The sequence below is a fragment of the Fusarium falciforme genome, chromosome 3 (assembly GCF_026873545.1).
Source record: "Fusarium falciforme chromosome 3, complete sequence".
NCBI lineage: Eukaryota > Fungi > Ascomycota > Sordariomycetes > Hypocreales > Nectriaceae > Fusarium > Fusarium falciforme.
In genome coordinates, this window is record NC_070546.1 from 2288725 (window position 1) to 2313302 (window position 24578).

Genomic DNA, 24578 nt, shown 5'->3' on the forward strand with positions numbered 1-24578 from the left:
GTCTCAGCTTGAAGCGATATCTCTTGGGCCTTCAACTTGGCAGTCTCATATCCCGGGTGCTCCTCTGTCTCCTTGTGCCACTGACACCTCTCACTAGATTCCTTCCCCTTTGCGCTGTTTTCAACGCCTGCGAGGTCTGGTTTACCGTGCAAAAACTCTCATTTTCGTCCGATTTCGTCTTTTCTTCTCTCCACTCGTTTCTTCTCTTTCGTTCGTGTGTCGCCTTATCTTCGTTTTCCGTTCATCCTCGGACTCACCGCAAAGTCAACAAAACGACTGTGCGACCTGACCGATTTAGAGAGACGTCATTTTTTATGCTGCAGCACCTCAACCAATTCGACTAGACGTCGATCCCAGAATATACGGACGCTGTGTCGTTCGTCTCCCCCGCAAGGACGTTTTCGAGCGCCGCAAGCCGCCGGCTACCTGCATCAGTTCATCACTTGCGTTCTCTGCAACGGACCGGCCTCCTGCATACAGTTGCACCGCAGACAGGGGCTTGATGCCAGACCTGGAATTCTGTTGCGCCGACGAATTTTCAGACCGCCTTGATTTACCATAAAGGACCTCGATGAGTCAACCCTATGATGGAAGAGAGATGGACGCGCCCTTATCAGTATCTGGATCTGTAAAGAGAGCGCGAGAAAGAGCAAGAGCTGGACTTCCACGACACCAACCTCTCCCGGTTCACTCAGAAGCAATGGATGACGGACCACCTGGTGACCTGAGGGCTCCGCCTCGTCGACCCATGGCCGCACAGCCGGCTGGGCAGTCAAGGCTTCCTCGGGCCAAGGCCGTCCCTGCGATGGATTGCAGGAACGGACAAGGCGCTCCCGCTATTTCGAGGCCTACTCAAGTTCCGCAATGGCCCTTGCCCGGTCCTCCGATGGCCTCGATGGCTTCGATGAACCAACCCGACCCCGAACCGTATCGACCACCTCCTGGACGACCGTTGCACGCTCCCCAGCGACCACCGCGCCCCAGCCAGGTCCCTTCTTTGCTCGACCAGTCTCAACTTCAGGATCCCACCCCCGTCTTCTTGACACCCGAATCCGACGAATATCACTCCTCCGTACCGCCCTCACCATCCTCTCGAATGACCACTTCCAGCCTGGGATCGGTCCCCGACTTTCCAACTCCTAACCAGTCGATGACTGCAGCTCCCTCGCGACGAAGCGCTAACTTGGGACCTCCTCCTTCATCTCGACGAGGAGCATCATCTTTCTACTCGAATGCGTCGTATGTCTCGCCAATCCCTGAAGAGAGCCTAAACTCGAGGTCCCATAGATCCTATGCTTCGAGCGCCGCCATGCCTGAGAGCTGGCCAGGTTCCCGAGAGGTCAGCCCAACGTTTTACGAAGAAACAGATACCGATAAGAGCCACCACTCAGAGGAGGACGACTTTAACGAGTTCAACGATGAGAGCAAACTGGTTCGCAGCGCCAGCATTGGAAAGAGAGGCAAGCCCTCGATTGTAAACACCAAGTCAGCCATCCTCGATTCCGCCCATCGACCAGCTCCATCGCCCGTTCAACCGTTCAATTCAGGTACCGGATATATCGATGCTTCAACTAGCTCGTCCAACACGCTTCCCATGGTGAAACCCTCGGGTCAAAACGCTCCCAATGATGTCTTGAGCCCGGATGCCATTCTCGGTGCGTACGCTGCTGCAAGCGCAACCAACCTGGCAGAGACTCGTGCTCCGGCTCCGACTCCATCTCCCCAGCCCTTCAACCGACTGTCAGCTATTCGACGACCACCTAGGCTCGACATGGATGCTGTGAGGAGCATGGAGGAGAGAGGTAGTATCACAAGCTTGCCAGACCTGATCCGACGAGCAACCCGACTCGCCAATATGATGGACCGTGGCAAGAGACCGGCGAGTCGATTCGAGGATTTGAGTGATTATCTCGATGAGAAGGCTCAAGTCCGTGGTGGCGACAAGGAGAACTCAGGTAGGTGTATCCACCCAATGATCAGGGATCAGAGTACTTACATGCAGCAGGTTTGTCAGACATGTTGGCAGCCTTCCCTCCCCCCGCACAAGCGCAAACAGAACGAGGCTCTTGGTTCCGGACAACATCTTGGCCTCTGGCACCTAGCCGACTAGGCGAAGCGCCTTCACGATCGGGTCTCCGCGATATGACTACCCCGGACGGAGACCAGAAGCGACGCCGGCGATGCTGTGGCCTGCCAGTTTGGGGCTTCGTCCTTGTGATGATCCTGCTGTTGGGCATCATTGCCGCTGCTGTGCTTGTGCCGCTCGAGTTTTTCGTCTTCAAGAACTTGAGCAACAAGGACAAGCCACAGACAGAACTTGCTCAGTGCCAAGAGTCGCTGACATGCCGGAATGGAGGGACCAATGTCCTCTCGAAGGGTGTCTGCTCGTGCATCTGCACGAATGGGTTCACTGGCTCTGACTGCAGCGTCGGGGGCTCGGATGGCTGTACGACGGCGGATTTGGGAGGCAACTTCAACAACGTGACGATCGGAAAGGCTATCCCCCGTCTTCTTGAGGATGCAAGCGCCAACTTCTCTATCCCTCTTAATGGCACAGTCATCCTGAACAGCCTCAACGCCGGAAACCTCTCTTGCATTGCGCAAAACTCACTTGTCACCTTTGACGGCAGTTCAACGCGAGAAGGCAAGGGTTCATCCAATGCATCCAATGAGAGTGACTCGGAAGAAAAGCTCGAGCTGGAAAGTGAAAGTCCAGACCTGGCTGTGCGAGCAGAGCCGACAGCCATCACCATCTCGGAGGAGGCTCCTACCTTCCTGGTGGTGGATGAAAGCACGCCGACCGTGGAGCCGACGACAACAGGAAGCGCGTCGGACCCGGAACAGACGTTGGCAACTGAATCAGGCAGTGCGGCTAGCCCTACTGCCACCTTTGTGGTGACAGAGGACGTACTTGACTTTGCACGTGTTGCGGTGCTCTATGTGTTGCAGGAAGAAGACTCAGAGAGTGCTCAAGAGGCACAGTCAGCGATTGGACGCTTCTTGGCCAGGGCTCACAAGGACTCTGGGGTGGCGACAAAGACTGCCGAGAGCATCAAGCTCGGAGGAAACAACACGGTAGATCTTTTGAGATTCAAGATTGACCTTGGGTCTGGAGCCATTGGAGGAAATGCAAAGCGCGATGTGGCAGCCCCTCAAGCACGCCGGTCTATTCTAGACAGAGCACATGCACATGACTCTCTGCGGCGAGGCGGACCGTTACGCGCGAGACGCTGAGGTACAGAGATGCAGAGAGAGAGAGGAGGAAGAAATGGTGTACATAATGTGCGGATATAGTTATGTATCTTGGTACGACGGCGCCGATCAGTGTATTATTTGATTCGTTTTACCAGGGCCGGGCCGTGGATGGTAATGACGGAGAACAGGAAATGGGATTGACGAGGAGAAGATCTTGCATACACACTTCAGAACCCCCCCTTTTTTTTTTTTTTTACTCTCCTATTCTATTCCCCCCTTTTTATCAAGTAGAACTCGCGAGCGAGATTAGCGTGGGCGTTTTATCAAAAGAAAGAGAGAAATGGTTTCTTCCATGACCCGTCAATCATGAATGTGATTGTAGCAAGTGCTTGTTGTGTATGTCATGTTTTTTTCTTTATTTGTTGCATTATATCATATCTTTGCATTCTTCATGGCATGTAAAACACCTCCTCGACGGGCTTCCACCACGACGGCTCGCCTGCCTCGGAGCTCACAGCACCGGGAACTAGACTCTCTTGCCACGCATCAGTCATACGCCACCACTCCCTAACACGAGGGTTCTCTGCCATGCGAGCCATGTCGGCCTTGTAGTCGGAGCCGACGTACTTGAACGAGGCGAACAGTACATGGGACTTGTCGTCGTAAAAGATGCTGTCTATACTTCGCTGTCAGCTCCCTCCCTCCTTTTGTCTCTGTTTGTTCATATGTCCCCGTACAGTCCTTGATGTTGCACTGCTTAATCTGCGCCAGCACGTCGGGCCATACTCGAGCGTGCACGTCCTTGTACTCGGCCAAGTGCTGAGGCTTGAGCTTGACGATCTGGGCGAAGCGGCGGACGGCTTGTGACATTATGGGCGGTTTGGACAAAGAGATGTCTATAAAGAAGGAAGGGATAAGGTATTGTTAGCTAAGACTAGGTAGTCAATTGGATGGCACGTCCCGTAAGTTATATAGCATAGATTTCTCGGTAATCGGGCTAGAGCATAGCGAGTTTACTACCAAAACCCCGCATGTTGCTCAAAGAGTCTATTATATATCCACTGATTTGCCATTAGAACCGTCCCAATGGCTTTAGAAAACGGTAGCGGGATCGGGGAGAATGCGTGCCACCCCCAATTCACTCGAGTCGCTTATAACCCAACGGCCCACCTGTTGTGGGGGGAATGGACACTGTAGCATTGGACGACAACGTCGACGAACATGATACATATACAGGGCATAGATATACCATGACTGACTAGGTTCTCGATCTAGCATGTACAGGGGCTCCCATGTCGTAGCAGTCGAGTCTTGGCCCGTGATGGATCTACATCAATAGAATGGATATACCCTTGATGATAGGTAATTGTTGATGAATTTCGCTATCTCCAACAGTGCCCGCGCGGTACAGACAAAGAAGCCCGCGAGCACCGCTGAACCCTTAAAGAGAGGACGGCAACAACCATTTAGTTGCCAAAACCAAAGCACCTTAGGCCGTAGCCATCCAATTCGTGATATATCATCCAGTCCATCCAACGCTAGAACGCCTTTCCCAAAATCCAGTTATTCACACATTCTTGGTATCAAATAACACGCCCCTCCGTGGAGGTGCTGTGTTGGGTTTCTTTTGCTTCACCTTTTCCTTCTATCCCGGTCGGACCGTTGCATAGGAAACGGCCAAGCGAGTCACACTTTAGTTGCGAGCCTCAGGCTGCTCGTACTGGGGAGGGACCTCCTCGTTGACAATCAGACCAGACTTCTCGTCTTCGGCGATAATCTCCACGATGGCGGCCTTGTAATCGGCTCCCAGCGCAGGCTCAGGGCGTTCACCCTTGAAGTAGCGGACGAGGCGGACAGTGAGAGTGCAGAGGAACATGGCGAAACTGCAGCTGGTTAGTATCTCTACAACAAGAATGACTAGGATGAAAACATACAGAGCAACACCAACACCAGCAGTGACGCCCATGAGGACGGGGATGATGATGTAGGCGGTCATGTGCTTGAGCATGTTGGCCCAGGAGTAGTCGACGCGCTCGGGGACGAGCTGGGCGTGGCCCTGGTGGGGGGTGCCAGCGTTCTTGTTCTCAGAGTTGCCGTGTCCGTGGTTGTTCTTGTGGCCATGGCCCTTCATTCCGTGACTCTTCATTCCGTGGCAGCCCTTGCCCTTGCCCTTGATGCTGCCCTTGATACCCTTCAAGGTCTCGTGGAGCAGACCCTTGGCGCGGCACCACATTGAGCAGTCATCGCCCAGTCCGTTGTGAGAAGAGCCCTCAACCTCAATGCTTCCGATGATGATCTCGCCGACGGGGGCCTTGATGAGCTTGACCTTGACGGGAGGGACGCCGTCGACGAACCGGTCGCCGACTTCAATAATTCTAATCTCGACACCAATGACCTCGAGGTGCTGATCATCGTCCATGCCCTCGGGTCGAATAGCGAGGCCATATCCAAGTCGGCGCACAGCGCTCTTTCCATTGCTCTTGGTGACGGGGGCCGAGAGGTCTCCGTTCCACGGATCCGCATGAGGGTACAGTTCAAAGCCGTTGAGGACGAGCCGATGCTCCTCGATGCCAAAGTTGAGCTCTAATTGGGCGTTGCGGTCGCGGCAGCGGGTGCAGGGGATGGTGATGGACTGGCCAAAGGCTGTGGCGGGGACCTCGAAGGTGTCGACGTTGATGGGGAGGGTGCGGAAGATGCCATCATCGGCCTCGGAAGTGTCGGGGACGATGAGGATGGCAGCGGCCGTGGCTGCGAGGGCGAGCGGCTTCAGCAGCAGCATCGTTATCGGTATCGGATAAGGGGGGTTATCAATGTGGGATGAAAAATGTACGGTTCCTGGCGATGGAAATGATTGTCGTCGATATTTACGGTAGAGACGGGAGGGGAGATTGAAAAAAGGGAAGAAATAGAGTCAGTGGTGGTGGTGTGCTCGTGGTTGCCTTTGAGTACATAAGAGAGAGAGAGAGAGATGATCGGATGTCTCGGTGGCGTAGGCTCCGCTTTGGGTAAAGGAAAGGGCCAGGCGAGGGGAACCTTCCATGGATCAGATCCATGAGCATGAGGTGGAACTGGAACGCGGGACGTCCGGGGGCCAGCAGGTGCAGCCAGGCAGCTCCAGCTGGGAACCTCCACTTGGTATCTACCTAGGTACGTACCTGCCTACCTTACCAGGCTGCTTGGTAAGAACCTACAGTGGAAACAGTGCATGTCGGCCCCTCCCATAGCGCTAGACTAAGCTAAACAGCGAAAGACTCCAAGTGCCGCGCGCGATGATGGTGATCATGCGTGCTCTTTCCCGCCCTGTCGGCTGTGAATGCCTGACGATTGAGGCATCAATTATCACCTTGGGCATCTACGTGCCCGCAAGCGGCAAGTTCCTGGTGCAGATCAGCGTCACCTCTCGACTGAGATTGTTTCAGTTGTCTTATGCTGCAACCTCGAATCATCGCAATAGACAGTCAAGTCATATCATCTCTGCCGTGTCAAAGACCGAGACCGATACCGAATACCTCTCAGGTTGACATAGATTAACTAACAAACTAGGTGGTACAGTCATGTAACCCTCTCTCTCACATATCACCCATCGCGTATCCGTACTCTCTCTCGGCTCACATCCCCTGCTCGCATCCATTTGCATCTCCACCAGCCTGTAGCATGCTTACACGCGGACCCGAATACAAGCCCGGCCGCCGAAACCAGCAGCCCTGCACTGCATTAACGTTAAACATGATCCGTCCAAGAAAATACCAAGAGGCGCGAAACTCTCGGTCTGAATAATAGTCGTCTCAGCTCAGGGGAAAGCCGCCTTATGTGGCACAGGCACAGATTATCGCCAGATTAGCTCTGCGCCAGTATCCTCGTCGAATCGAGACTATTCTATTCTTCCTCGCCAACCTCCGAAGCCTGTCTGTGCCACAGAGACTTCAGCCTCCCCGCCAGATGCTTCCATCGCAGGGACCACTCAGCCCTCGGGGCCAAGCCTCCGTCGCCGATGCCGACGCCAAGGCCCGACACGTTCTGATGACGATGAACCGGAGAGTCCTTGCCCCAGGGGAAGTTCGGGTTCTCAGGCAATGCCAATGCTTCTTGCGGGCCAACCGTGCCTGTCGAAACAGCCCCGGAGTCCGACTGTTCCGTACCCGTCGTCGTGATCGTCTTCAGAGTTGTCAATGACGGCCCGAAGCTCGTTTCTGTTCCTTGTCAATGTAAATCCTTAGCATGCCAGTCATTAATTACACTAACCCTTTGAGGTAAACGTGTGGGTTCTGTTCACCCAACCCAGCGTGCTATAGCTGATTGTCGCGCCCGGAGTGCTTGTGGTGTTGCAAGCCGACGAAATCTGGCCCGGCCCCGTTGGGAATGGTGGAGGTGCCGACCATGCTCCGGGTGTAGTCGAGCAGTTGGTCACGGTCGAGAATGTCAAAGGCGCCGGATAAAAAGACGAGTTAGTGCAGATCGACGACGTGCTAGATGTCGACTCGCATTGACTAGCTGTGCTTGTCAAATTCCACGACCTGGATGGAGTACTGGTTGCTGAAGTCTTTTTACCGGAAGCTAGGGAAATCGTCGAGTTCGTCCCAGGGAATGGCTTCCAAGGAGAGCTCTCAGTTGTCGAAGGGCCCCTGGTCAGCTCTGTCTGGGTTCCGCTGGTTGTCTCGAATGAATCACTGCCGGTACTGGCGGGAGTACTTGATGTCATGACCTCTGTGGAAGACAAGGGTGGAGCAACTGTCTCAGAGGGCTCCGAAGTCTCCGAGAAAGCCGTAAATCCGGAGGTGGTGTTCGACCAGATCACCGAACTAGAGATCACACCACTGGAGATCCGTGAGGTGCCAGTGCCCATGGACATAGATGTGACAGATGGCGTGGTGGTACGGATAGATTCGGATGACCCTTGGCCAGTCATGGTAGAGTTGCTGGCTGGGAAAGTCGGCATGCCAGTAGGCGCCGAGGAACCTGGTCCCGTTGTGAAGCTTGTTGTCCAGTTGCTTGTCCATTGCGATCTCTCCGTGATACTAGAAATCAACATGCTGGACATGGAACCTATGGTGGGTGTCAAGATAGTGGCATTGGACATGGGAAACTTGGGCGTATTAGTTCCTGGAGCAGGTGTGGGGAATCCAGTTGAAAAGGTCGAGTTCAGAGGATAAGAGGTTGTGCTGACCCTAGGCGTCGAGATCGGAATGAACGAAGAGTTGGAACCGGTCGGGAAGGGTGCCGTCGTGCTGTTCAGTGGTAGCGGAATAACCGTCATCGTGATGGTTAGAGTGGACGATGTGTTCGTCTGAGGGAACGGGGGCGCACTGGACTGAGTGGTAAATGTCTTGTTCGAGCCGGACTCCGATCGGGTTGGGACGGTACGGTTGAATGACACAGAGATAGGCGTAGTAATGATAGAAACCAAACCACTTGTGCTCGTCCCGCTGCTGTAAGTGCTGGTACCGTTGACAGAAGTTGGGGTAGCGGCTGAAGTTGTGCTCCAGGGGCTGGGATGACCCTTGGTCCCCATTCTTGACCAAGTAACAGTTTGAGTAGTGTTCTGCATCTGGCTTTCAGACACCGTAGAAGTGACCGTCGTCCGGTTGGTGGTCACGGATCCGGTGGAGTTGGATGCCCTGGAAAAGGTGCTAGTCAAGTTCATAGAACGGGATGAAGTGACGGTGAACTGGGGAACCGAAAAGGTTGTCGAGCTAGAAGGAGTCAAAGTAACCTCGCTCGTGGTAGAGTTGACATAGCGATTGGTTCTGCTCTCGATGCTCCAAATGCCGCTGCTAAGGGCAGAGCTCTGCGCAGACCATGGGATTTCCGTGACTTGTGAGTCCACACTCTGACTGACTTCAGACGACAGCCATGAACTGTGAGTAGACCACCAGTCAAGCGTCGTGGCGTTTGGAAGGGGAACTGGCACAATGGTGGGCTCCCTAGTGATGATTGAGGTGCTGAGACCAGGAAGGGGGCTGATCGGAGTACCAGTTTGGGTGAATGCGCTCGCACTAGATCCCTTTGTGACAATTGTGGCAGTTGTATTGTAGATACTGCTTCTGAAAGTGACTGTGGTTGTGAGTGAACTGGTGAGTTGCGTTGGTGTGATCCTCGTTGTGATCGTCGAGGTTACTGACACGTTCCCATGTGTCAGCAAGCTTGACGAAGCAACCGGCACAGAGGTCATAGTTGCTGCATCAGACTGGCTCAAAGTGGTGGTGAATACAGCAGTCAAATTGGGGGGGAGCGAGGTATCAGTCAAAGTGATCTGAGAAGGGGGCAGGGGAGGCGCAAGGACAGTCGTGATCAAGCTTACAGCGGCTGAGGATTTCGTCGTCACGTCCAGTGTCCAGGTTGACCAATCCAGGGAGGGGTTGGCCTGTGACATCGAAGAGAGATCTTGACTCGCACTTGAGGATTCGAGTATCGAGGATGTGGCTGTCGGATACTCTGTAGAGACCGTCGAGGTAGAACTCTTGGGCGTGCTTGATTTCTTGCCGGTTGGCCGAATACCTCCAGGGAATATGGTGATGACTGAACCCTTAGATGTCGTTATCACAGTCGCCGATAGAAGACTGGAGGCAAGTGTTGTGTTGACGGGTAGAGCGCTGGAGGCGAAGAGGGTAGTCGAGGAGACCTCAGCTGAGCTTTCGGAAGCCACTGCACCAGATTCTTCAGCGCTACCAGTGGAGCTGGAAACCGAGTCTGAAATCACTGATGAGTTAGTGAGGAGTGAGGTTGGCGCAGGTTCGGTAGCCCTTTCACTTGTGTCAACGATGCTTGATGTCATAACAGTATTGGAAGCGACGATTGATGAGGTTTGGAATCCAGTGTCGGAGTCCGAAGGTGAAGCTGAGCCACTGGCTGCACTGATCAGGGAGCTGAGAGACGACGTCTCAATGACCGTGGCTTCAGTAGCTGTCGAAACTGAGCCAAGACTATTGAGCGACGACGTGTCGAAAGTCTTGGTAGAAATCGTCATACTAATCAGCGTGGAGGTATCAATGAAGATCTCGGAGGTGGACAAAGTTGAAGTCGATACAATTATGTCGGTGACAACCTTTGTTAAAGTTGCAGACACCGAAGAAATTGCACCAGAGCTTGGGAGGGTGTTCTCGTTCAAAGTGGTTGGAGTCGTGAGCGTCGTGATGATGCTGGATACCAAGCTCCCAGAAGATAAAGAAGCCCCAGAAGAGGCACCAGATGTCAGAGCCTTGGTGGAAATGCGAGAGGAATTCTGAGCGGGTTTGATCGTAGGTGCTGTATCAGACTGAGTCAAGGAGGCAGACAAGGTAAATGACGAAACACCAGAGGAAATGTCCAAGGAGATGCTCAAACCCAGAGACTCCGTTGAGAATGCTGTAGAGGTCGTCAAGGATGCTGTATCAGAATCTGTGGAACTCGACTCGGAAACAGTCACCGTGATGCTGAGCACCTCCGTCGTTGTCGTGACTGAAGGAATAACCGATGTAATATTCGCATCAGAGGCAGACGAGATGATGCCAGAAAGAGAGCCGGTCCCGACTTCAGTTGAGGGAGTTCCTTCGGAGAGCTCCGTCAACTCCACGGTTTCTGTCATCCATGTCGTCTTCAGATCGGTTGTCGTACTCGAGTTGTACCTGGTTTGAACTCGAGTTGAGTAGACGCTGGAAGAGGATTGACTGCTGTCGCTCGTCTGAGAAGTCGCAGTGACCTCAGATGCTGTCGCATCAGAGGACTCTTTGGGGACCACAGATGATCCTGAGCCTTCGCCTTCCCCTGAGCTGGTGGAAATGCTGAGAACTGTAACAGAGGAAAGGATGTCTGACGAAGAAAAGAAACTGGATGTTGTGATAGATGAAAGAATATCTGAAGAAATGGAAATGGTAGACTCCATGACAGAAGAAGAAATACCCCAAGAAAGCTGAGTAGATGAGATTAGATCAGTCGCGTCTGTGGTACTGGCCTCTGAGGAGGGCTCATTGCCAGAGAAGGAGCTTGTGCTGTCTGAAAGGCTGTCATCGCTTGTAGTGCCAGAGGCCTGGCTCTCAATCGTAGATGAGGCACCATCGCCAGTGGTGACTAGAGTCAGAGATGAAACCAAGTCGGTTGAGTGGACGGTTGATGCAGTCTCCGAGCCAGTGGCGCTACTAGCTTTGGCGCTCGAATCTGCCGATACCATCGAGGTGCCGCGCTGTGGTCCAGAGGAGGAAGGAAACGAAGAAGATTCAGAAGATAGAGTGACAGATTCCGAGGAAACGTTCATGCTGGAAGCGACGCCAGTTTCAGAAGAAGCCCAAGCCTCAGTCACCAAGCTGCCAGTCTGCGACGAGGACTCCACGGAGAACGAAACTAGACTCGTTAGATAGGACAGAAAGAACAAAGTCAGAATACTCACGGATTTTAGATTCAGCCGAGGTAGCAGGTGCCCCCGTGTAGTACGGAGGAGGGGGACCGTAGCCGAAACCGGTTGCGTCGACATCGCTGGGTTCGCGAGCCTCGATGAAGTTGTCCTTGCGCACAACGTTTGGGTGCTGTCGGCGAATAAGCTGAGCTGAGCCACCAGAAAGGCAGATCAAGATCAGAACAATCGGCAAAAGGCCGAGAAGAGGAATATTAGGAGGTCTCATGGTGAGGAAATAAGAATGCTGCTACTCAGCATCAGTATCGCGCGCTTCTCCTCGTCACCAACTGAAGACTAGAGCAAGGGAAGAACTTACTCTAACGAGTGATATGCACTCGAGAACACTTTGATAGATGCGAACGAACGTATGAATGCGGTGGGAAGTGATATCGATACAAAGGAGCGGAGTGTTGCAGGCAGGAGATATCTCGCGTTGGGGTTGACGCGAAGAGGAGGAGAAGTGAGGTGGAAGAAAAGAATGAGAATGAAGGATGAGAACGAGCGAGAACGCGCGGCACGAAGAAACAAGGAAAAGAGGCGAAAAAGGTGTGCAACTTGCACCAGTTCTCTTGCAGTGCTTGCCAGCTGCCCAGCAAAAGGGGGAAACGGGTGCTGATACCTTATAGGCTCATATTCCTCGACCACCGTTCTCTCGATTCGCCCCCTGTTAGCCTATCACAACATGAATGCACAGACGCAACTCAAAGTCAGATAGATTACGAATGCCTCACCTCGGGGTCTTGCGTGTTAGTAGGGAGGGAGTTGTGTGTCCTCCAACCCGCCCCGTGGCCCGTCATACGTTGCCCGTCGACGGCTGCGAAAAGCCTTCTTCCCACGCCGTGGAAAATATCTCCGAGATTGCTTCACCGTGCTTCCCGTCAAAAATCCACGGTCTTTAGAGACGGGGCATCATCCCGACTCCATATGCTGGGATGCGGGAACGGAGCGGGAGCGGAAGCGGCGCTTGAGATATGAGTAGAATTCGGAGCCGAAGTATATTACCATCCTTCCATGTGCTCGGACCGGCGGCACCTGATTGAGGTTGCATAACCGCTTGCTTGCAGTCGTCGATTGCCATTCATACCCCTTTCGCCTCATCAACCGGTGCTTGTTCCAATGTGTCATGTCACGGGCCATCCTTCATCTCCCATTCTATCCATGGGATTGATTTCACAATAAAGACACGTCCAACTCCTGGTCCTTTATCTGAGCGTGCTATAAATTGTTAATGATGAACCCCTGAGGGTATCATGACGTCTCGAAGTTCAAGACAGTTCGAAGTGAGGCCAAGCACCGTTGGCCCCTTTGACAGATGCTCTCTGCACTTGCGTGAGGAGTTTGTTGACTCAAGTACAGGTCACACAAGACTCGCAGCAACATATCCCTCGCACGCCTGTGTCGCCTTGTGCATCCTCCTGCGGGATCTAGCCCACCCCAGTAGAGTGCCTGACAGAGGAGATCTCGGCCGTGTCCTGCGCTTGATGTACAAAACATCTCGGGCCTTCCACCATTCGGGGCTAACGGCCGGGCTGTCGAGCGTCGCACAGTTTAAGGGCCCAGAAGATCCAAACTGGCATACTCAGGTACAGCAGTAGCACCTGCAGCTAGCCTCGGCAACGAGGCGAGATGCAGCTTGCCGTCGGATTGCAAGGTTGCAGTTTCCTTGGACGGACAGGTTTGGCTTTCTGAGCGTCGTTCCAAAGATTCTTTCTATGGCGTGGATCTTGTCTGTAGCTCCAACTGGAACCCCGGACAGACTCTGTATCGGTATGAAAAGCGTAGCCGACGCTGTACTACTGAGCATTGTTGACTTAGCTGAATATCGAAAGGCCAAGGGGTGATATCTCTACCAAGAACATATTCAGTCAGCTCCAATGATAGAGTCTATTTGAGAAGTTATTGTTGAGTGACCTTGGTTGCCTCGCACCTGTCCTCGAGATTGAACCATTCATGTCGGTCTTCAATAGGTGGCGAGCCTTTCAGGGTGACGCATGCGTGGAAAGTATTCAGGGCAAAAGCGGTGATGGTTGCGAGAGACAAAACGAGACCTTTTTGTGAAATAAGAGAAACAGATTCATTGCCTTAGACACACAGAAAACACCTTCCCTGACTAAAAATCCCGTGATCATGAGCCTTCCTGCCTTAAAATTCTCAACGTACGTAGAGGCACCCGAGTAGATGGGCAGGAGCCATCGGCTCAAGCTGCCTCACTCTAGCTCTGTATAATCTCCTTCAACTCCCACCTTGATAAATCATCCCAAAACCTGTCCGTCGTACCAAATTCCTCCAAGGATATCTTTTCTCGCTAGGAATGGGCTCCGATGAGTCAATGTGGTGAAATATCGGCTCGTCTACTCGGCCTTCTCGGCTGTCTCTCGCAGGGATGGGGCCGTTTCATCAGTCATGGTGGTATTCTTGTCTTCGATATCAGCAGCCCACAAAGCAGCACCAACTGCACGGTGTTAGCTTGTATTCGTATCTGTCATTCTTGAACGACTCGCCTGCGTTGGTAAAGGTAAAGAACATGGAGGCAAGCGGGATCATCTCGAGAAGAGTGGCAACAAGTCCGAATCTGTACCAATGGGTCAATTAGCTATATCCAGCTCTTTGCGTGCTACGCTTCACCAGAAAGGGTCCGGGAAATCATGACGCGGAAAGGTTACGTACGCTGTGTAAGGGCCGACATTCTTGTTAAGCCAATCCGACCTCTTGGGAGCCGACCATCGCTTGAGTTGAAAGTACTGGAATATCATCAGCACGACTACACGACGATCAATGGCAGAGTGCTACTTACTCGATCATGAACTCCCTTACCTCGGTTGCGGCCTGAATCAGTCAGTAGGGACAGGACATGTGCGATGAGAGGTCTACTGACCTTGGATAGTGATAAATATCGCGGTACCGACAACAGGAATGGCATTGAGAGGCAGATACATGACGTAACGAATGATGGCCTTTGGGCTGAATCGATCAAATGGACTCTTGAGGATCTTGCCCAGTTTCTGCATCGGATCACTGCCAGATTTGACCTCTCTTCCCTCGCTCACGATCTGAGTGTCTCCGCGTGCGAGCAGAGTGCCGTCGAATGTGTCAAGCAGTGCATCCCTGAGGAGATAGTGTCGAGAAATGAGATTGATGATAGTGGTGCTTTCGTTGAGAACGAGCAGACTGGTGGTTATAACTGCGAGTGGTCCGTTGACAAAGACGAGAACGGCGAGCTGGGGAAGATACGTGAATGCGAACATGCCACCGATGACACCTGTGGAGAGGAGAATCAAGGGACCGAGCTTGGAGAGGAATGGCGCCCATAGCGAACGGTGGGTGAGGAGGTAAATGATTCCCTGTGTTGAATGTGTTAATGAGTACTCTCTCTGACATGGAGGGGACGGAGTCGTGCCTTGATCGGGTAGAGATAGGCCTTGCTCTTGGCGGCGTGGGCGACATGCTCTTTAGCCTGCGCATAGTCTTCCTTGCTAAAGGGTAATCAGTTTGCTGTTATGAAGGGTATTTGACCTTGTCGTAGTCTTACAAGACCTCTTGTGCCTTTTCACCCACGGAATCGACCATTCGGTTCCGCTTAGGCTGCTGCTGCTGCTGCTGCTCAGATCCTGAGCCTGCTGTCGAGTCGGCCATGGTGGGTTGCGCTGCTGGAGATGAACCAAGCGTATGGTAGGGTGAGATGAAATGGAAATGGTCTGGATATCAAGAACACCAGAGTTTTGACTGGGAGAAGTGAGTCGTTTGACCTTGATTGTTTATATCGTGACGAAGTAGACAATCACAAGCTTTCCATTCCAACTCGGCCAAGGAAGCTCAAGGGAGGAAGCTCTCAAATCGATGTCGTCATCTTGGCATGCAGAAGGAGCTTGGTTGGCGGGGCGCCTTGGCGCTCAGGCACGTGGGGCTTTGGTACAGCTTTGTGTAAATGAAGACATGTACGAATCATGAAGAGATGCAACTTCATTACAACTTTAAAGCCACCTGAGAATGATTGAAGAATACCTTGGGAATATGACTTTGAAACGGGCGTACATAGCTTAAAAATGACTAGATTTGATCGTATCTCTGGCAATAATAAAGGCAAGAAATAATTCTTTGTGTTCAGCATCGTAGGGTAGGTACCAAGCAATACTTCTATCCTCTCACTGCCTACCTTACCCGTCGCCTTCTGCGCTAGAGGGAGCAACACCTCCGCCTACCGGGTCACCGCTCCGAAGACAGTGGAGGTAATGATGGTGTTCTTTGCTCATCAAGTGATTGATATAAGAATGCCATCAGTTTCAACCTCCAATCCATGGTCTGTTGGTCCAAATCCAAGGAACTGCATGCAACCATTTCCCCTTTCAGAGCGACAACGCCAAGAGTCATCCGCCATCAGACGTCACCCGCTGATCTGATCCATCCCCCGGGAGCAAACGTCCGGAGACCCGCCCCGCGCCGTGAGCTGACGACCCACCTCGGCCCCAACCGTCGGGAGCCTATATCGAGAGTCCCGGGACCAGACGTTGAACTGGCTTGTCCAACCTTGGAAGACGTCGCTCCTCGAAACAAGGCAGAGACGGGTTGAAACTCTACGGTATAAGACACTGAGACACCCTCTTGCTTGTTGTAAGAGAAGAGCCCCCTTTTCTTTGTGCACTTGTGGTATGTCGCGTGAGCTTCAACGTCTTCCCCCCCACGCCCAATTACAAGGCATCGGCTGCTGATCACTCCCCAAGATGACGGTATGCATCACAGGGGCGCGCTGTATAACATCAGTCGAACCCGACGTTGACGACAGCCTCGTCTAGACGATGAGAACATTGGGAGCGCCCTCGATTCCTTTGTCGAAAGAGTGATAGGAAACATCACCATCATGGATCAACGATACATCTCGAACAATCTTCCCGCGCAGAGCTTGGGATCAGATCCCAAAGAGCTCCTTACGTACGCCCTCGAGCTCGTCGTTCGACACACACCTCCTCGAGAGGTCTATCACGACCGTCACCTCGGAGGCCTCTTTACCGGCTACACGGGCCTCGCCTATCTGTTCCTCCAGTTGTCAGAAATGCACCCAGACCTGCTCATCTCGGGTCAGGAGTTGATATTCTGGGCACGGCAGTATCTCGCCGGCGATCGAGGACATTTGGTCTTGGAGAAGGGTAACTGTGGCATCTCGTCTGAGAAGTTGTCGTTTGAGGCGGTGCGAGCATGTGTGACCAAGGATCCGGGCCACTTGGTCGACTTTCTGGCCAACATGCCAAGGCTGCTCGGTCCATACTCGAGCCCTCAGGACGACCCCTTTCCATCAGAGATACCCTATGGACGAGCCGGTGCCTTGTATATGTTGCGGATGGTCAGGCACTGGGTGCCAGGGAGTGCAGGGCTCGTGGAATCTCCGTTACGGCGGCTGACAGAGAGGATCATGGCCACTGACGACGACGGCCGAGGCAACTGGGAGTGGCATGGGAAGCGATATTTTGGTGCTGCCCACGGAGACATGGGCATCATCACCCAGCTCGTCCTCTCCAACCCATCACTCGCTCCACAGCTCTCGCACCGCCTCGAGAGACTGCTTGAACTTCAGCTTCCAGACGGTAATTGGCCTTCTAGCGCGAGAAACCTAAAGGAGGGAAGAAGCGCAAACCTCGTACAGTGGTGCCATGGCGCCCCTGGCTTCCTGTACTCGCTCACCTCGCTGCGTCCGTATTTCCCACGCCTCCAGGACCGCATCGACTCGGCCGTGGAAAAGGGGCAGAGCATAATCTGGCGACACGGTCTGCTCACAAAGGAACCGTGCTTGTGTCATGGCATTTTTGGCAACGCCTTGTAAGTCTTACCGCGGTGGACCCCCTTTTTTCCCTCTCACCTTGATGTGCCTTGGACCTCGGTTATCAACTGACCTCGGAATAGAGTCCTCCCTCGTGGGCCCAGTCGAGAACACTTCCTCGCTCTGGCGACCGCCGATGCTGTGGAAAAGGTCCGCCGACACGACCCAAACCTGTTCGAGAATGCCTCCTATGGACACAAGGCTTCAGTCCTTATGAATTACTTACCGAGTGCTGCATGGACATGGGCAGTGTGCGAGCAAGATTGTCCCCGGCTCATCATGTACAACGACCTGTAATGGAGGATGATGGATGGCTTGATGCCATCTGGCGGCGGAAGCCGTGGCTAAGCAGTTTGACAAGGTAGCGATATCGGATGGGACGCTGGCGTCTTCTATTTTTCCTTCTTTGCCACTTGGGTCTCCCACAGTCTGGTTGCGAGATGGACGATGACTTCAACCTGCAGAAGCACATGGACATGGCATGTCGGTACTAGCTAGCTGCATGCTAACCGAGGATAACTGGGCATGCTGTGAGGACGGGGCATTCACGGGATCGGGCCGGCGAGCATCACCATCCCTGGGTTTCCCAGCCCAAAGGTTGGATACCCGCCCCCTGAGCTCGTCCCACGTCTTGGCCAGATAGTCCATTCGATCGGGAAGCAAGAAGAGGCAACACAAAAAAAAGCCAAGTTTGCATTCCTTGCGTGATAAGTCGCCCGGAGTGGTTCGTGAGATCCACCCTCACATGTCTGTCGCGCGGTTGGCGCCATCTGTTGTCTGGAATACACACCTCGGCCGTGGCTGGAGATTTGTCGGAGTTTTGGAGGGGCCCGCCATGGACAAGGCTTGCATTCTAGAGGATAACTATTTGATGTTTCGATGTGCCGGGGCTCACTATTGGCCCCTGCTAGCTGTTGTGCCAGATATGATAGGGATGCGGCTGATTCTGAGGCTCATCAGACCAAGATCCACCGCCAACACCGGAAGAATGCCGAGTTTCTAGAGGTGTCGACAGAGGATTGGATGCCCGACGATAAGGTGAGTGGATGGTGAGCAAAGAGCCCCATCGAGTCCCGGTTTTTCGTACAACTTCACCTTAAAGACCCGGTTTATAGACGTGACGAGCATCGGTCCAGCCGAACAAGGCTCGAGTGCCGAAAGGTCTTGTTCAGGAAATGAAAATTTTTGTCCCTGAAAATTGGGCTGAGCCTGTGATTTCTTGTGGTGTGCTTCCAGAAGCTCGAGCTGCGTGCCATGACTCTAATCGTGTCATGGCGACACAGCAGTCGAACGAATGGTGACGGCTCGTTGGTCATCTCTCGGCCGAGTTCCTGCAGCGGATATAACACACCTTGATGCCATTCCCGGCCATGTGGGGCCGAGGACCGGAAGCTCGCGAGATGGGGCCAGGGGCGTCTCAGGGCCGAGGGCCTCGGACGGTCTAAACGGGTCGTCGAGAGATTAGAAGGGAACAGGGTTGAGGCGTCGGCGATGAGGCGCGTGCAGGAAGGAAGGAATGGATCCAAACGGCCAGCCGTTCATGCAAGTCGAGGCGTGGCGATTCGAAAAGCAACTCTGAAGGCAAAGACAGACTTGTCCTCAAAGGGATCGAAATCACAGATGAATGGAGTCGAGACGGGAAAACGAAAACTCGCAGGGAGCGTAAAAGTGGGCTTCCCTTCCACTCACGCACCTGAAGCTCGCTCATCCATGCACTGAATCAGATCAGAGAAGAGACGATAACATCAAGGAACCCCTTCCATGTGCCATGAACGGTGAGGCATTTCCAACAAAGCAAGCAATGGTCCCCATCCCCAGCGTGTTGTATGCATTGCATGGCGTTGCGTTGTTTACATGGCAGGTCATGGGGGCCATGGATGGAATCTTTGCGCTGCAACGTCCGCGGAGCAACAGCAGAAATGACAGCGACCCGCCGAAATTGGCGCCAGAAAACGTCAAATCATGGGAATAAGCTGGATCGAGAATTGGCCGTTTCCCGTTCCCGTTCCCATTTCGCTGTCGACGTCAGAAGGTAATGTCGGCGGTTATATCGCCGACCCGATCGCGAGGTGGAGTCACACGCCTCCCGCGGAGGGTCGGCGGTTATGAGAAGCGACGACAAGCTGCAAGCTATTGAAGCGGCATTTTTTCTTCAACGGCGAAAAATAGGGTCGCAATCTGCGAAAAAGAAGGCCATGACTTCATTTCCATCAAGGGGGAGTCTGTGTCCCCTGGCGTCCAACACCCTGATCTCCAACAAGCGTCGGGTCTTGAAGAAACGCTAGGCTGGTCGGTCGGCCACTGATGCTGATGGGGACCGGTGGGTAATGCATCGGCACCGATCAGGGTTATTCGGATCCGTGTAGACACCTTGGAGGATGGAGAAGAGAGAAGACGGGCTAATGATTCGGCCAGGGACCTTGGGAGCTTGCTTGACAGGCTGGGCTGGCCCCCGTGGCTCGGAGCGAAAATGGCCATGGCTTGCCGCTCCCGGCACCGAGCGCGGCAGTGTGCATTTGTTCCCGCGAACTTCTAGAAGAAATGGAGGCTGGAAACCCGGTGTTCGGCATCCATTCCTAGGGGTGGCAGTCGATGGACGCTTTTTTGCCTCGTTTGTGATCCACTCACACAGACGCACGTTTTTGGCGGCTGAATTCATAGGGCCACGGGCTGTCTTGTTGGAGATTGAGAGAATCTGGCTGAGATGAGACTGTGTGTCCAGGCAGAAAACGTGCTCTCGGCTCTCGTGGTGCCGACTGGTCGCTCGTTGCGAGATGACCCCTCCAAGATTTAGGTACTCTGATTCGATAGCCAACGACGTTTTAAGCTTCATTCGTTTTGCTATCACCATGACATCAAGGTCAGCCAATTGCGCTCGCCACAAATCACGTTGGCTGCAGAGAACTCTTATCTCCGAGAGTATATCAGACAAGTGATATTGACTCTAGTGATGGTCAGATAATAGCTTTGGTGATGGTGATGATGGTGATGATGGTGATGATGGTGATGATGATGATGATGATTATGGCTGTGAGAAATGATAATGTGCTTTGTGATGGATCCATTGTCAAGTGTGGATGTGGATGTGAATGGATGCATTGCATGGTCAGCAAAACCCACTCACCACATGAACGTGATTCAGATTGATGAGAGTCATGGCAAACTTCAGCCCTGGGAATGACCTTATTCCCGGAAGCACCCTGCTATTGCCGGCGCAAAAAGAACTAAGACGAGCTAGCGCCAAATGGGCGATCAGGGTTTTTCGCTTTGGCCATGCTGTCATTGACTGCCCGAGGTGAGGAATCATGCACCAACACCAAAACATTGGATGTTAGACGCACACGCCCTGTTCTGTTCTGTTCTCTCAGTAAGCATGTTCGGCACCATCACTCAGCACGAGAGTTTGAGACAATTAAGGCCTGCAGTGAGAATTAAAAACGTGATGGTAACGCTGCTGATTTGCTCGAGACTGTTATTGTCTCAGTGACAGATCAAGACGTATGACGTCGGTGGTTGTGGCCTCGGGACGGTGGTGCCGTGGGGATGAGTTTACCAACCAACCAAAGAGAACCAAAGAGACGAGATGCGATTAAGGAACAGCGAGATGAGACTCAAGGTTTTGCAAGTTCCGCTGTCGTAGCAGAAAGCCAAGTTGACGAGATGTCGCCGAGCCTCGTCCGCCTCCCCAAGTGTCGAATCAGAAACGGTAGCACGTTTTCTCGGGCTCCCGTTTGGGCTTGAGGCGGTGGCTAGAGGAAAGCATCACTGCGAACAGCTTCAACGGGGGCTCTAAGCGAGGAATGGATGTCTTGTCGGGGGCGTCCTTGATTGCTGGGCGTCAAGGGGAATGGGCCCATCCATCCATTGTGCCCAAAGTCTAGCGGTATCCACGATGCAAAATTGAAAGTGGGATTTTTATTCTCTTGTCTCACACTCAAAAATAAAAATCGGGGGACCAGCTGGTAGCTGGAGAAAAATAGGGGTGCGAGAATGGGAGCGAGATGAATCTTGGCACGGTACAAACACCATGATGAGATCATTGAGATGGATGGATGGGCCAAGCCGCGGAGGCCATGGCCTTACCGATTACTCGGGATCAGGCACGGGGTCTTGTGCCGGCAAGTCATGAACGGCAAAGAGAAGCGAGCGCATGTGAATTCTCGACAACAGAGAGAAAAGAAGCATGATGCGATGCGGCGAATGCGGCCTGGTAATTGCCGCCCGCGGAGTCCGATCGGGGTCGGCCCTTGGAGAAGTCCGGACTTCAGGCCTTTCTCTTTTCTCTTGACAAAAACTCGAAACCTGTGACCTCAGACAGACCCAAAACACACGCCCCCTTAGCCCAACGTGCAGAGGACCGTACAGTAGGGGGGGAGGCTAGTAAGCCATGAGCCATGATGCGTCACCGCGACGGCAAAAGCCCGCCGGGCTGGCACTTATATCCGTGCCGGGGCGGGATTTGGAGAACCACACCTACCTCGCGCCAGGTACCCTCACAGCCATGGGGCGGTGCTGCGGTACCTGGGGCTGCCCCCTGGGATTCCCAATGCCGTGCCGACCCTCTCAGCTCGCTGCGCTGATCAGCGCAACCTCGCCAGCCCTACATGCGCCCAACCACGCACCTCGCGGCTTCACCCAGAGGCCGGGGAAGCGAGTTGTGAGTAAAAAAGAGTCAGGAGGTACGGCGGCATTAGTTATCTACAGTAGGCTTTGCAGGAGCAGCGCTTTAGCGTAGCTTTCTTTCTAGTGCGGTGGGGACACACGGGCAGCGGAGGCGCTCATGACCACGACAAAGGCGGCTTTGTTTTGTGTCTTGGTGTTTTTTGTGATTCCGCATTCCGCTTACTCACTGATGATCGGACTTTACAAGTCTCCATGGTTACTTACTCAGCCATGTCTTGGGAAGCAACTGTGCATGAGCGGTCAAAAGGGTGAACCAACCGCAGCATAAACAGAACATGATAATGGACCACCCAGAGGCAGCCCAGATGGACCCATGCCATAAAGCTGAGATACGGCCAGAATGACGATTCGCAAACCTGCGATCTCAGTCCAGTCCATGATATCGCCACGTACCTGGGGGCGGTATCTGCATCGGGGCCGGGCGTCGACATCGGGGTCATCGGGGCCGGGAACCACCCCCCTACCAACTCTGTTCCCTATTTTTCCCTCTACGAGGATCTTGAATACGCTGTTGGATTGGTCGAGAGCGTACGACAGCCCGCGGCCGACAGCGCGCGCGACCAAAGTTACAGGGCTTTCGTTCACTGTCAAAAACTTACCTGTTGTTGGTCGAGCAAGGGTGGTTCCTCTTTTTGCAGGGGCCGCAACCGCATGGCAAGATGGCCACAAGGGGTTTCAGCGTATCCCAACCCATGCCTGTCAGTTGATGGGACAGGCACGACAAGTCCAGAAAATGAGATGGGCATTTTTGAGTTTCCCCTGGAGGGATTCCTGGTCTTCTCGTTCATGCTCGTAACGAGGAGAATGACAGTGGTGGCCCTGTTTCCCGTTCCATGCCTTGGCGGAGTCTAGCTCCATCCCGTCACGCTGGGAACCATGTGGATTTGTCGAGCAGACGGAGAGAAGCTCCAGAAGACGACACGGAATGGAAATCAGGAAATCTTGCATGGGTCAAGGTTCTGGGTTCTGGGTCACGGAGGTCGGCTTCACGGCATGCCGGGGACAGCCCGCAATTCCCTCGTCGTCGTCCGCTGGCTGGCTGCATCTGCAATCACAATCCATTGCGGTGGAGGCGCCGAGATGCGCGTTATGCCATGCCTGCGACTCTGTTTTTTGTGGTGACAGGAGGACTCGGTGAGGTGAGTGGATGCTCGATACTGCGAGAAGCGGACAGAGTCAGAGAGTAGAAGCGAGCCGTGCGGGTAGACGGCAGGCCCGCTTCTTTTTCATGATCCTGATCCTGATCCTGATGGTCCAGCAGCATCCATGATGATGACGAGATCCGACCGAGAACCATCCAGAGCGAGTCCTTCTCGTTCATCCTCAAAATTGGGGATATATATCAAGACGTGGCCGCCCGGTGTTCTGGCTCTCGCCCCCCTCCCCACATCCCAACGTCTTACACGCATTTGTAGACCAAGACGAACCTGGACATAAGTTGTCAGCCTTTAACGCTCATGATAGCTTTATAAGCCTTGAGACGTCCACGCACACACTGGCTTCGCAGCATATCACCTTGTCCAGCAGCATTCTACTGCACTGCACAGCACAGCATCAAACTCGCAGCCAACAAACATATCATCCATCACCAAAGCAGAGTCGTGTGCTCCACCTTACGATTCCAAACAAGCCCTCACTCAGAAGCACAACCAATTCCAAAAACCCCCCTGTCTCGTTCTCGCTCTCGCAACCGATCCCTGTGCCTCAGCCTCGCCCTCATCACTTGTTAGTCTCGATCTGCGCCTTGAGCATAACGCGTCCTCTCATCTGAGCTTGAGCTGTCCTTCTCCCACGGCCGTTGCCAGTACAGCACACTCTCCCTTCCCCTTGTCAGCAACCGGCCCAAAAGCATTACCACCCCATCCCATCCTCTCCTCTCCTCACCACTCGTCCATCCATCCTCTTCTCTGCCCCCCCCCGTAAGTCCGCCCGTCGCGCGCGGACTTTTGGCTTCAGCTAGGGGCATCTTGTCGACGCCGCGGGGCGACCCACCACCACAACCTCAGTCTGCGGGCCCTTGTTCGCTCCCTGGACGATCCCTGTCGCCCTCGCCTTCTCGGACATAAAGACCTCGCCGACCGTTAGGCACACGCCCTCCCTCACCATCCATCGTTGATTCCCGCACTGCAAGCGGCGCCGGACAGTTGATAGAAAACCCTCCGAGGGCCGTGGCCCATTCTCACATAATCCACCTAATTCAAGGCCGTTACGCATATCTCAGACAGTCACCAGTCACACAAGCCTGGGCCTGGCCCTGTCCTAATCCAGCTGCGCGTTATATGCCTCTTGGCTTCGACTGCTATTATTATTAAGCTCGTCGAACCCTTTTTTCTTCTCCCCGTTGCTTCACATTCTTATTATACATACATCCTTCCCCCCCTCCCTTCCCAGCTGTCTGGTTCATCCCTCTCTTCATCCCACTTACACACATTACATCCATCTCAACATATCTATCTTATCCCCTTCACTCTGGATTGGATGACACCTCGACCCATTCGTCCTACAGTCAAGACAAGATCTTCAACA

General features: G+C 53.5%; 6 protein-coding genes across 6 annotated transcripts; 2 read left to right on the top strand and 4 right to left on the bottom strand.

Annotated features, from left to right (window-relative positions):
* Positions 1-700: 700 nt before the first annotated feature.
* Positions 701-3234, top strand: NCS54_00401000 (Hypothetical protein; the record flags this gene model as incomplete). The annotated part of the gene is made up of 2 exons (XM_053149561.1): positions 701-1955; positions 2006-3234. 2 exons carry the CDS (start codon positions 701-703, stop codon positions 3232-3234), a joined length of 2484 nt encoding a protein of 827 aa, XP_053005536.1.
* A 410-nt stretch (positions 3235-3644) lies between these two features.
* On the bottom strand, positions 3645-4065 carry NCS54_00401100 (Hypothetical protein; the record flags this gene model as incomplete). The annotated part of the gene is made up of 2 exons (XM_053149562.1): positions 3645-3871; positions 3933-4065. The coding sequence occupies 2 exons, from the start codon at positions 4063-4065 to the stop codon at positions 3645-3647; spliced, it is 360 nt and encodes a 119-aa protein (XP_053005537.1).
* Positions 4066-4888: 823 nt separating this feature from the next.
* On the bottom strand, positions 4889-5974 carry NCS54_00401200 (Hypothetical protein; the record flags this gene model as incomplete). The annotated part of the gene is made up of 2 exons (XM_053149563.1): positions 4889-5078; positions 5130-5974. The coding sequence occupies 2 exons, from the start codon at positions 5972-5974 to the stop codon at positions 4889-4891; spliced, it is 1035 nt and encodes a 344-aa protein (XP_053005538.1).
* Positions 5975-7071: 1097 nt separating this feature from the next.
* On the bottom strand, positions 7072-11786 carry NCS54_00401300 (Hypothetical protein; the record flags this gene model as incomplete). The annotated part of the gene is made up of 3 exons (XM_053149564.1): positions 7072-7385; positions 7438-11508; positions 11555-11786. 3 exons carry the CDS (start codon positions 11784-11786, stop codon positions 7072-7074), a joined length of 4617 nt encoding a protein of 1538 aa, XP_053005539.1.
* A 2125-nt stretch (positions 11787-13911) lies between these two features.
* On the bottom strand, positions 13912-15193 carry NCS54_00401400 (Hypothetical protein; the record flags this gene model as incomplete). Its single annotated transcript, XM_053149565.1, has 7 exons — positions 13912-14012; positions 14062-14132; positions 14228-14301; positions 14355-14386; positions 14436-14901; positions 14958-15033; positions 15090-15193. The coding sequence occupies 7 exons, from the start codon at positions 15191-15193 to the stop codon at positions 13912-13914; spliced, it is 924 nt and encodes a 307-aa protein (XP_053005540.1).
* Positions 15194-16278: 1085 nt separating this feature from the next.
* Positions 16279-17666, top strand: NCS54_00401500 (Hypothetical protein; the record flags this gene model as incomplete). Its single annotated transcript, XM_053149566.1, has 3 exons — positions 16279-16284; positions 16341-17368; positions 17453-17666. The coding sequence occupies 3 exons, from the start codon at positions 16279-16281 to the stop codon at positions 17664-17666; spliced, it is 1248 nt and encodes a 415-aa protein (XP_053005541.1).
* Positions 17667-24578: the final 6912 nt, after the last annotated feature.